A 13,379-nucleotide genomic window follows, 5' to 3' on the forward strand; every position below is an offset into this window, starting at 1 on the left:
AATGCTATTTACTCTTCAAATTCAGTGACTTAAAGTGATTAACTTCATAAACATAACGACTTTGATTCTTACCCAAAGAATTTCCACATTTAGATACAGCTTAAAAGAATCTCCCTTATAACTTTCAACAGAACAGAGACTTTTTTTCATATGAGAATGAGGAAAAATATGCTATGAAAAATACAAGGTCACTTTGGCTTTGTTAGTTTGGTATCTACTCAAGGGTACTGAAAGATAAAAAAGGCATGGCAGAAATACCCCCTACTGTGCCACTGGAAAAATGATAAGGTAATTGTGTTCCCTTCATGGGAACACAAGAATAGAAACCAATATGTGCAAAAAATAGAATAAATATATGCAAAATTACATCAAAACTGGAATAAGAAAGTGTAATCCTAAATAACCATAATTACTCTTAAAACATTATAAACTTAGTCTTATTTTTAAATATATATATAACCCAATTTTGTACTCATAAACCAAGAATTTGACTGATCATGTAGTTTGCTTTAAGGAGCTACAATATGGAACGACAACAACAAAAGCCTGAATAGCTAAAGCAAACCTAAGCAAAAAAGAAGGAAGAAAGAGGCACCATGCCACTGAACTTTAAACTACACAACAGGGCTACAGTAACCAAACTGGGAGAAAATGTTTGCAAATTACATATCCAATAAGGCATTTGTATCTAGAATATATAAACACCTATAAGTCTATAATAAGAAGACAAACAAAATAAAATATATAAACACTTGTAAGTCTGTGAGAAGATAAACTCTTCGCCCAAAAATGGACAAAGAGTTTCAACAGACATTTCTCTAAAAACAAAGTTCTATTAGCACATGAAAAGATGAACATGATTAGTCATGAAAGAAATGCAAATCAAAACCACAATTATATACCACTACATACCCACTAGAATGGGTATAATCCAAATGGCAGATAATAATAAGTGTTGGCAAGGATGTGAGAAAAAAATGGCAAGGATTTGGGAGAATCTGGAACATTGAAACATTGCTTGTGAGAACAGAAAATGCTATAGCCACTTTGGAAAGCATCTCAGCAGTTCATCAAAATATTCAATGGAAAGTTACCAATATTACTGAACAATTTGTAGGTTTATACGAAGATAAATGAAAACACGTGTCCATACAAAGACTTGTACTCAAATGTTCATGGCAGCATTATTCATAATAGACAAAACTGGAAACAACCCGAACATCCATCAGTTGATGAAGGCATAAACAGAATGTGAAGTATATAAAATGGAATACTATTTGATAACAACAAGAAACGAAGTCCTGATACATGCTACAAAAATGGATGAACCTCAATAACATTATGCAGAGTGAAAGAAGCTAGACACAAAAGACCATATATTGCACAATTCTATTCATATGAAAGGTCCAGCATAGGCAAATCTGCAAAAACATAGAGTAGACTAGTGTTACACAGGGCTACGGCAGGGGAAATGAGAGAATCAATGCTAACAGGCACAAGATTTCATTTGGGGATGATGAAATGTTCTAAAATTAGATTTTGGTGATAATTTTAAAACTCTACACTAAAAATCATGAAGTTGTTCACTTTATGGTATGTTAATTATATTGCAAGAAAGCTATTAGAAAATTCAGAACACAGAATATGCCATGTTTATATAATAATCGATCTATTCTTACTGTGTTTATTCTAGTAACCTTTTAGTTTGTTGATTTTCTTCACTGTCATTGATTACAGCTTGATTTTAAATGGTGAGAATTTTTATGATCACTTTTTGTTAATTTGCATTTTCCATGTTTTGCTTTCCCTAAAGAGAAGAGATTACTATTAATATTGCCTTTGAAAACTTACCGTCCATGTGACCTGAACAGTGGTGGGAGTCAGTACAACTGGATTATGAAGACGGACAAGGACGTCTCCTAGTTCTTTCTGCACTTGCCTGTGGTCCACTCCTTGTGCTGGTGGGCTGATATCTGCAGTTGGATAAGATAATCATTCCCAATTTTTAAAAATGCACATTAAAATTACAATTTATTTCATGTAAATCAACATCATATCTTTATAAATAATTACAGGGAAACAAAACTAAAACTCTCTTTATGACAAAAAGCATTTAAGCCTATATATATAAATATACCACTGTGGTAGGACATAATGAGAGATGATATTGATCTTTACTAAAAATATATTAATAAAAGAGTATTTATAATCCCTCATCCCCATTCAAATGCAGACACACTGTTGAATAAGGTCATTTATTTTCTTACTAAAGGATAAAGTATGTGCTGTAAGACTTCTCTACAGAAGTCTAGAAAGATCTCTAGAAAGATCAGCTTTGTATAGATGTTGGTGTACTGAATGATTTTCTGGATTTGTAAATTGGAATATATCTAAAAACTGAAACTAAGGAACCTGTTAATCCCTTGTCCCAATTTTCAGGTTGTGTTTTCTTCTTGACCTACTTCAGTCTGGGAGCATGGATGGAGATGTAATGGTGGACTGGGAAAGTGAATTCTGTCATTAAAGGTAAACAGAGTTGGGGGAAGAGGGGAAGCAGCTCCTCAAATTTGCAAAGATGTTTGACAGAAATAGTTATAATACTGATAACATGTTCTAAAGCAATACATTTTGAGCAGTACTCTAATACCTGACACGAGGTCATGCAGGCATTTTCAGGAATAGTGGTGGGGTGAAGGGAAGAAAAACAGTGTTGTTTAAAATATAATACCCTCAGTCACATACTGTTATGCCACCTTATTCATCAGTCTCCTGAGTACTATTCTATTTCTCCACACGATAGTTTATATTCTGGGTCCATTAAGAAAAAAGGATAAATTATAGGCAGCTAAGTCCATCAAATTGATATCAAACACTGAATTTTACACATACTCTAACTTTTTAAACTGGTACACAATGTTGTAATTGTTTTTCTCCAACTATCGCATTTAAGAAAGGAAGTCCAATTTAAAGGTATTTATTTTCTCAATCTTGTTTTTTCTTATTATCTTAGGCTACAATGCATGCAGCACTCTTGCAAAAGTATTTTTAAGAAAATTTCTCAGCTATTACTTAAATTGGGTGCACTAACTTAAATTGGGTCATAAGTAATTGGGAATAATACCTCGCTAATGTTTTTCCAGTTCTACTTTTTTTTTTTTCACTTTTAACATAAACAGTAAAATGAAGATTTACTTAATTTGAAAAAAAGTCCCTTTGTGTGAATAATATTAAGCTATGCCTATATATGTATGTTCTGTTTTGATGTTGATAATGCAAATATTTGTACTTTAATGAAATAAAAGATTTCTAGATTCTCTGTTATTTAATACCTTTGAAAAATAAGAGCTCACAAAGCAAAGTGTTCTTTGAAAAAGAAGTGCTTTGCAGATTGCAAAGCTGCTGAAAGTATGGTATCCAAAATAATCCTGACCTTCAGACACAAAACATGAGTTTTCCTGTTAAATATTTGTTAAGAGCACATAAGTCTTTCACTCTATATATTCTTTCCATTGGAACAAACCAGACCACAAACAACTTTTCATTAATCTTTCTTGACCTTTTCACTGGGAGTTATTTTATAAGTCAAGATTCAGTGACTAGCATAGTTATCGAATGATCAGAAAGGTCTGCCAGATACAATCACACCAAATATCTTCCCATTCTCGTCTCTCTCTGCCTTTCGCTGGCTACACACAAAAACTATTTCTGTCCACAAAGGTATAAATGATCACGGTACGACAATTTCTTGACTTAAAACTGTACACATCTTCCATTTTAAGTTCGATAATAAAATTTACACACTTAATTCAAACACCGTAAAAAGCAACCAGATTTAAGGAAGTTAAAATACAACTAGGTTCAAATTTCAGATTTTCAAATTCCTTGTTGTGCTTTTTCTTTCTCAAGAGACAGGTTCTTTACCTACAGGCCCTTTATCATCATGGAAAATTAATCACATTACTGCTTAGAGAACAATAGCAAAATGGCATTCCCTCCTCCCTTGACTGTCACCATGTCAGCAACGTTACAAAGTCACGTGGTGACTTTATTTCACTGGATCCCTTTACGGAGCCCTTCTCTGTTATAATAGCATGCTAGTTACTATCACTGAACTACATTGTCATTATAATAATATTTTATGGCTGTATGGTGCTTTTCATTGCATAAAAATACTACTTTGAATTATATCTTGTTCGAAGTCTTTTACAAATAAGAAATAATTAACCCTTTCTGAATAACCCTGTGGGAAGTAGGTTATAACAGATAATAAAATCACCATTTCTATTTTATTAATTTCTTTCACCTACTTGTCAGAAGGGAAACGATAATGTAGTGTGTGTATTACACCTCAGACTCCACTTCTCAGTCTGAAGAGACAGGTAATATGGATAAAATTATGAAATCTTCCATTTTGAAATTATATTTTAATATTCTGTGTGTATTTTACATTATAGCCAAAAGAACTGAGTTCTTTAGAAAGAAAACTTGATGTCCTGCTTTCCGTCATAAATTGCTCCTTTAAACATCTGATTTAATGAAATTCAATGTAGCAGTAAATGTAAATGTAAAATGTAAATGTAGAGTAAAACTTACACATCAGCATCACAAGGAGGATTTGTTAAAACAAACGCTGGGCCCCAACTTCACAGCATTTGAATTTGAGCCTGAAAATGTCTGTTTCTAACAGTTCCAGGCTACGCAAATGCTGCTTACCCAGGAACCATACTCTGAGAATCACCGCACTAGAAAAACAGAATTCCGAAACACTAGGAAATAATTTTTATACCTCTATTTGGGCATCTATTCATTAAAGACCACTTTTCTGCTATTGTATAATTAATTTTAAAGAAGGAGAAACATTTTCCTCCCTTTGAAATATAGCGAAGCTCTAATTTAGTGAGTTCATTCTATGTAGATGTACCCAATTATTTTGTTTATTTTTTGCCGAATAAACCTGAAAACTCCAGAAAGAGAACACATCTCAGCAAGGTAAACAGCAAGCTACCGTCTCCTTCCCTGGATAAAGCCTAGTGAGCCATCATCCAAAGCAATGCAGGCACATTTACATTTCCTCCTCAGTCCCCTTGTTCTTAAATATCTGATGTTTCTGCCTAGAACCAGTAGTGCTGACAGCTATTGAAAGTACCTTGTGTGCGCACAGGATCTGACATGGGACTTGGGTCACTGAGGCCTTGGGGGTTGATCGCTCTGACCATGAATAAGTAGATTGTGTTGGGCCGCAGTCCTCTTACGGTATAGAGGGTGGTCTTTACATGGTTTGCCACGGTCTGCCAGCTATTGCTCACTGATTGGCTGAAACACGAACAGAAATTTCATTTAAAGAACAGTCATTTGAATATTGGAAATGGAGTTGGGTATCAATGACAAAGTTAATGGCTGAAAATTAAACACACACACACACAACACTTGAAGTGTTCAGCCCAATAAATGAAACATTTGGATGATTTCAATTTATTCAACAACAAAGCCGAGCCCACCTAACGAAAGTGCCATGCACAACAAAATTAAACTCAGCCCAGGAGATGTGACAGCCCTTTGCTAATGCACAGCAGCCCACTAAATGAATACCTGTAAAAGGAACAGAGGCCAAGATCACAACATCAAGTTTATACAATAAGTATGGTCCTCGTAAATGTATATATATATATACCTTGAAAAGAATTAACCTGTAGAAAGAATAAATGGACTACAGAGTAAATTATGCCAATACATTTTCCTGTTACAAGGTGTGTTTTCTTTTGCATCAATTCCACATGCAATATTATAATAGAGCCTTCTAAAACTACATATCTGTAAAAGAAGAAAGGAAGCATGTAATGAATATTTTCCCTTGGTTACATTTTTAATAAAATTGTACATTACACAGTATTGTGATTTCTCATCTCAGAATGGTGAAATATCTCTGAATTTGTGTGTGAGGACCCTTTTACAGCCGGCCACAGATGGATGCCATTTTAGAACAGTTTGCCTAAGGTCAAATGCCATTTTTGCTCAGAAGAAGGGGAAAATGTAATTTTCAGGGTGGTCAGTTTATTTTTCTGATATCCTTAACTATCCAAGCATAAGAATTATAGAAACATAGTATTTTGAAATTTGAAAATTAAGTACCTAGCATTACCTTAAATAATGGTTAGAGAAGCCTTAAAAGAAAGTGATCATTTGTCCTAATGTTTAAAAAAAAGCAGTGGTTATCCATTAAAATTTATAATGTCACAGACACACATTTGAAAGGTAATATGAAAGCATATTTTACCATTTGTGTAAGCATTTTATCAAATTCTCATAAGACAATTTTATAATAATATTTGCTAATTTACACTTAAATCTTTAAATTGGCAACAATTATTTCAGATAACACATGGAAACATCTTTTCCATTAAGCAACAAGCAGCACATGGAATAAATTTCTTAATTATTGTTTTCAATTTTCTCTCAGGCATATCTAATACATGTATGTAATATATGGTATAAAAACACGGGATTATTTTAAGTTCTGCTCTAGTTATTAGGAATAAAAATGCCAGAGTCCCCTGCTTCAATAAATATCGCATAACTTTAAAAAGTTCCTGTGCCTATGCCTAATTATATTATTTTCTACCCAGTTCTAATGCCTACATTCTCATCTCAAATCCCTACAATGGTCTGGGTAAAGAAAGGAACTAAGTGATTATGTTATGAACTGGATCCCTATAGACCTAGGCATGAATAATGCATATTTAAATCTTATAATTAAGTTGTAAACTAAAAAAATTAACTCTGTTCTTAAGGTCAGAGAGATCAATTCTTACAATGCATTGATTGGACATGTCTTTAATAAAACAGCAGGATAGTTCAGGTGACATTTTAGAATACAGGAGCTAAAGCAAAAACCCAACGGAGAAAAAAGGAATTGTCCCCTACCTGAAAGCCTCAATGATATATGCACTTGCTGGAAGGGTTCCAGGGGTACCTGGTTGCCAGGACAAGGTGACACTGTTCTTAGTAACATCAGTGACCTGCGGTTTGGATGGTGGCCCTGGCAGGTCATTTAAATCATAATTTTTACTGATTGTTGCTCCAGATTCTATAGAGGACAGACAGAAAAAACTTCATTCCTGATTGCATAAGTTGACAATACTGCCTAAAAGCAGGAAGCAGTCTACTAAAGAACTTGACGTAGACAGTGAGAAATTCATCTCCATGAATCGGAAGTATGTAAGTGAATATTTGCTTCTCCTACATGTTAATAAAAGTAAGCCGTACTTTTACACATGATCATTAGAATTCCTTACACTTCAGAGTAAATAAAACAACAAGGTTATCAAGGACAAGTGTGTTAAATTCCATAAATGCAATGGTATGTGCAAACTCATGCATGAATTAAAAAATGGCATTGAATGTAAAGACTTAAATTTACATTTAGTGAATTCAACCCTTTGATCTCCCCTTAACTTATTATTTGATATTGAGCTATCAAATAAGGGCTCAAGCTTTCTCCCAATTCACAGAGTCCTCACCTGTCACATCCAGCACTGCACTCCAGGAAGTCTCTCCACTCGAACTTGTAGCCACACAAGTGTAAGTGCCAGTATCAGAAATCTAGTGTGCAGAGAAGGGACAGAATGGTTTCGATCAATTTGTAGAATAATTACTCAATGACAACCAGGCAATGTTTAAATTCTTCAAATTAGGCCGGGCGCGGTGGCTCATGTCTGTCTGTAATCCCAGCACTTCGGGAGGCCGAGGCGGGCAGATCACGAGGTCAGGAGATGGAAACCATCCTGGCTAACCCGGTGAAACCCCATCTCTACTAAAAATACAGAAAATTAGCCGGGCGAGGTGGCGGCGCCTGTGGTCCCAGCTCCTCGGGAGGCGGAGGCAGGAGAATGGCGGGAACCCGGGGGGCGGAGCTTGCAGGGAGCCAAGATGGCGCCGCTCACTCCAGCCTGGGCCACAGAGCGAGACTCTGTCTCAAAAATAAATAAATAAATAAATAAATACTTCAAATTAGATGTATCATTCTGCTGTCTAAATTATGCCTTAGAGTCAATCATATGTATACATAAAATACTGAGATAAACTCATATAATGTTATTCATAACATTGATCCAAAGTGCTTTTAAAATGTATTTATGGACCTCAATGTTAATTTTTCTGATAAACTATTTGCCCTTCTCTTTTCTTCCTCCATGGTAATACTCTTACCTCTTAAGTCCGTTTTATGGCGGGCTCTGCTACATCTACGTTGTTTACGAACGACTCAGAACAGAACTCATTCAGAATCTTATAAAATTCCAAAGAAGCAGTAATGCAAAACTGTTCTGTCTCAAATAAACTATGTTTCAATGAATAAAATGTACCCAAGTATATAAGCAATAAGACAATAAGGGATCACATTTCCTTTCTTTTGAAAGACATGGTAAAAAATGAGAAAGAAAAAGATTTTTTTTTTTTCCAAGACGGAATTTTGCTCTTGTTGGCCAGGCTGGAGTGCAATGGCGCGATCTCAGCTCACTTCAACCTCTGCCTCCTATGTTCAAGCAATTCTCCTCCCTCAGCCTCCCAAGTAGCTGGGATTACAGGCCTGTGCCAGCACGCCCGGCTAACATTGTATTTTTAGTAGAGACAGGGTTTCTCCATGTTGGTTAGGCTGGTCTCAAATTCCTGACCTCAGGTCATCCGGCTGCCTCAGCATCCCAAAGTGCTGGGATTACAGGTGTGAGTCACCATGCCCGGCCAGAAGAAGAAATGTTTTTAAGGTAAATTTCTTCATTTAAAAACTTCAGTACTCACTTATATGTAAATCGCAGTAGTGGAATAACGAATAGAATAAAGTATCATTTGAAACAAAAAAAATGGCTATGGAGTGACTGCAATTTCCAGTTGAAAGGGACCATAAAATATCCTAATTCATAACTCTCTTTTTCATCACAATTAAAATTTGCCATTTCATCGATCACTTTAAATGGTTTTGTTATTCACAAAAGAGTGGCAAAAGACTTTCAGAAAAAGTTGATAATGTAATCAAGAGTTCTCTTTCACAAATGCAAAAAGCAGAAGAATCTTTGATATATTTTGAATAAAGTCCCAAGATCAATAAAAAAGGCAACTCAAAACTTCTCTGTGACCAAGCCTTGTGGCTTACACTGCAAACAACATTCATTCTCATCAATGTAGGGGTAAAGGAAAAGTCACACTGGGAAGAGAAACTGATGACCAAAGTAAGACAAGGCAGAAGATGCAGAATTAATATCCTGTGATGAGCATGAGTCTAACTGTTGATGAAATATAGTCACTCATGGAATATTATATCTGCTGGGTTCAAACTGTAAGTGTATTGATGACTCAAGCTTTCTCAATTGATTCTCAGGTAAATCATTAGTGCCTGGATGTTACTGCCATTTCACTATCTTAATTGATTTTAAATGCCATTATGTATTTAAGTTTCAAATTGCTTTGGCATGACATTCTTTGCCATATTATCTCTGTACAACTGTCTTCTATTACACAGAGGGATGATGGGGATAGCCATTGTAGAAAGAACCATTCTTTCAAATGTGGCTGTGCACACATTATAGTCATTAGAAATCTTTGCATTTAAGAAGCATCACTCACAAACTAAATATAATGAGCCGAGGTTGGATTTTAATGGGATGTTCATTTGAATATGGTCTGTGAAAGAGTAAAAGCATTTGCATTTTATTATAGCTGTTGAACTAAAATGTAGCACTTGTTATTACTTGCAAATGCTAAAAGAAAAGTATGTAGGTAATGCTTCTTAACTGCATCTCCTTGTCATTGTGTGGAGATACAAGGATGACATTAGCTGTGGTAGGTATGTTTTAATGAGTGCTGGAATATTCTACTTCTCAAAAGATAAAGATTCAGTTACCAATTAGCTGGCCTAGGAGAACACAGTATTCATCATGTTATTTTTCTCCCTTGCATTAAGTACTGAAAAAAAAAAAATAGTGAGACACAAAGGAATACAGCCTACAGAAACTCTCTTGACTGTATGAGTGAACTACTGGAAAGCCCATTTGTCTCTCCCTTTAAGGACAGTCATGTTACAGGAAAAGAACAACGTTTTCATTTTGGGGTTCCTCAAAAACCTAAATACCGTTGCTAAAACTCACTCTTGGTATTACCATCATCACCACATTTTATTCCTTTACCTTTATTCCTTTAATTTTAAATAATGTCTTTTCTGGTCAGGAGTGCTTCTCCTCTTTTCCACCCTGTCCTTTTACCCTTAATAAATTGCTTTAAAATGAGATTAACGTGCAGGCAAATTCCATCATCTACTTTTCTCCTTGTGCGCTTGACTGCAGACAAGCCCCCAGGAGCTGGCATCTCAGAGAGACTACTCAGACGCCTGTCAGAGGGCTCACAGTTTGTTTGACATCATCAAGCACCCACCTTTAATTGCCTCTTTCAAACACTACTAGAAATCTTGACTACTCAAGCATACCCTCTAATTCAGTGATACAGTGAAAATGCATTAACCTCTATAGCCCAAGTCTGCCTTTAGCCCAGAGATAGAGGTTAAAGTGTTTACACAAAGAGAGTTGGCATTAATTTTTTAATAACTTCCATTTTATTCAAAGAAGGTTAACAATTAATTTACAATCAATAAAAAGACGGGCTCAAAATATCTGTATTAATTTACTTTTTAAAACTCAACTTGGCAGCATTTTTCCTGCCTAAAGCAATAATTAATGCCTATATCTCAAAAATTAAAGATAAATATTATATATATAAGTAAAAACTTATGTGTGCATGTGTGTGCATGTAGTAAAAATAGTCACTTTGTTTTGTGATATATATCTATCTGTATTATATAGTGATAATCAGATAAACATATAATTGTAAATATATTCCCATCCTAAAAGAAGAATATGCCAAATTGTGATCATTTGGAAATATGTGTAGTTAAAAAGTTTTGTTTTTCTTTTTAGCTCCAGAATGGGAAAATTCTAAAATATAGTTTTGTTTCGTTTTTCTTCATCTTGGCTCTTAATTTCTACCTGGACCCAAGATTCTACAGATTGCTCCTCCACTGAAGTTGTCTTCACGCACTATTACATCATCTACCTTAGTTCTGGGTCTCATCCCCAATCTTGTGATGACTAAAATGTACCCTCCAGCTTTAGCACAGCACTTGCCACACGGCAGGTAGGAGGAAGGGACTTACAATGCCTGGCTGAATGAGTCGAATGTACTGATAGAGGACAGGTGCCCTCCATGAGAACATCCTTCTGGTATTTGTATCTTGTGCAATCCCTCACCTGGAGTGTCAGTGGGACCTGTTGGTTCCCTTCTGGCCAATATAATATTGCAGAAGTGTCAGTATGTCATGTTTGTGATGTGGTACACAGGCGTGTAGTGCCATCTTACTAGGAGACTCTCTTCCTTGCTGACTTGGAGGAAGCAAGTAGTCATATGCGGAAGACCCAGATGGCAAGAGACTAAAGGCAACCTCCTGCCAACAGCCATTGAGAAGGCGAGGTTTTAGTCCAGTAGCCACAAGGAACTGGATGCTACCAAGAATCATGTTTATTGGAAGCAAATCCATCCTGTGTCAATCTTCAGATGAGACGGCAACTCTAAATGACACCTAACTGGAGCCTTGTAAGACCCGGAAGCAAAAAATGCAGCTAAGCCATGTCCAGGCTCCTAACTCCCAGAAACCGTGTGTAACAAATGTGTGTTGCTTTAAGCCAGTATATTTTTGTTAATATTGTTACATAATATTAGATAACTGATACAATATTCAGAAGTAGACATTTTATTTTGAGTTGCTCCTGAAGCAGGACTGACTTGTGAAGTTGCCAGGAATGCTCTTTTTTTTTTTTTAATCAGGTAAATGTCAGTGAAAAACCAGCAATGCCTGGTTCTTTCCATGGGTTTAAATGGAAACTACACCTAAAATCTAAGGTTTTCCACTAACGAGGCAAACTTGCCTTTTATGTGCTCAGTCTCATCTCTTTATTTTTCTTGTACTGAATTCTTTGGCCAAGGCACTTTATCTACATTTCCTTACAATTTCTTTTGCTAATGAAAGTAAATCAGAAGTGTTGGTCATTTTTTGTCATTTCCAATATCCTACTACTCGTCATAATGTTATGTGTTTAAGATCTCTAGATTTATTGGCTGTATACATACGGAATGGGATGCAGGAATAAAAGTTTCCAGATTCTGTTATGAATGTGTGAGTAACACAGAAACTGTGACCTTTCCTCTAATTTCAATCCATGGTTTTAAAAATGAGTAATAACATTAACTGCTTTTAAATGTACAGCAATTGTACTAGGAGGTAAGATTTTAAGTTCACTACACAATTTTTCCACGGAGCAGTACCTAGGTATAGATGTTAATTCAACGACAGGTCCAATGTTACTTACCCGCAAATTCTTAATCTGTAGCGTGCCTTGCTCTTGGATTGTTGCTCTCGGATCTCTACTCAGAAAAGTAAATCCCTCCTTCAACCAGCTAATTACAGGAAGAGGATCGCCAGTGGCTTTACATTTCAGTAATGCTGTACCATCCACTGCCAGTGTTTGGTTGGCTGGGCCTTGTAGAATTATAGGTGGAGGTCTGTCTGTCAAAACTAAAGAATACAGCTCTTTTCAGAGTATTTTAACATCGGTGTAGTACAGTAGGCTTGATATATTGACATTGAAAGTAAGGTTTAAGCCCTAACACAATATATATTACTTATAACTTATTCGAAGTAATATGTATATTCTTAGTAATGTATATTCTAAATCTCTCATATATCTATCATCTATACATACATACAAATATGCTATACTAAGGCCAGACTATTTATTGTCAATAGCTTCCTCTGTATTACCTAGAATTAAAATGGCACGGAGGTAAATTCTGACATTTTATAAAGACCTAATTGTATAAAAAGGCTTAGTCATATCAAAATTAAAATTAAAATATGAATAGCTTATGGCAGTCAGTCACCTATGAAATGTTCATTTTATCTCATATGCATATGCAAGAAAGCGTGTGAAGTCTCATATGAGTACAGTCCATTTTCGCTTTTGCATTTTTCATAAATATAGTACAAAATTTTACCCTCATGGCACCAGTTGTGTGCTGTATTTATATAGGCTGAAATATTTCTGTTGATGTTAAAATATTAGATTATAAATACTTTACTTCCAAAATTGTGACATTAGGTCACCAAATTAAGGTCATATCATCTGGATGATTTAATTTAATTAGTACTTATAACCAACCAAAGAAAAGTAGTCTAGATTATATTTATCATATGACAAAAACAGTGCTTGCGCAAAATCAGTGTTTAATTATGTATCAATTGTCATGTTCATTTGGGTAAATTTTCCATAATTTCTAAATGTTTA

The 13,379-nt window shown here is 35.2% G+C and overlaps 1 protein-coding gene across 5 annotated transcripts in view; it reads right to left on the minus strand.

The window, feature by feature from the left end:
- The window catches only part of ROBO2 (roundabout guidance receptor 2), a 1,747,433-nt gene that overhangs the window by 77,150 nt on the left and 1,656,904 nt on the right, over nt 1-13,379 (minus strand). For 4 of the 5 annotated variants that reach the window (XM_023184990.1, XM_023184988.1, XM_023184989.1 and 1 more), the window contains 5 exons: nt 12,405-12,610; nt 7,518-7,599; nt 6,922-7,084; nt 5,147-5,313; nt 1,852-1,973 (listed from right to left, as the gene is read on the minus strand). In XM_023184990.1, coding sequence (XP_023040758.1) covers nt 1,852-1,973; nt 5,147-5,313; nt 6,922-7,084; nt 7,518-7,599; nt 12,405-12,610 — 740 coding nt within the window. Of the gene's footprint in view, nt 1-1,851; nt 1,974-5,146; nt 5,314-5,671; nt 5,812-6,921; nt 7,085-7,517; nt 7,600-12,404; nt 12,611-13,379 lie in introns of all 5 variants that reach the window. The other variant, XM_023184991.1, reaches the window with a different exon arrangement.

The sequence above is a fragment of the Piliocolobus tephrosceles genome, chromosome 2, assembly GCF_002776525.5.
Source record: "Piliocolobus tephrosceles isolate RC106 chromosome 2, ASM277652v3, whole genome shotgun sequence".
NCBI classification, from domain to species: domain Eukaryota; kingdom Metazoa; phylum Chordata; class Mammalia; order Primates; family Cercopithecidae; genus Piliocolobus; species Piliocolobus tephrosceles.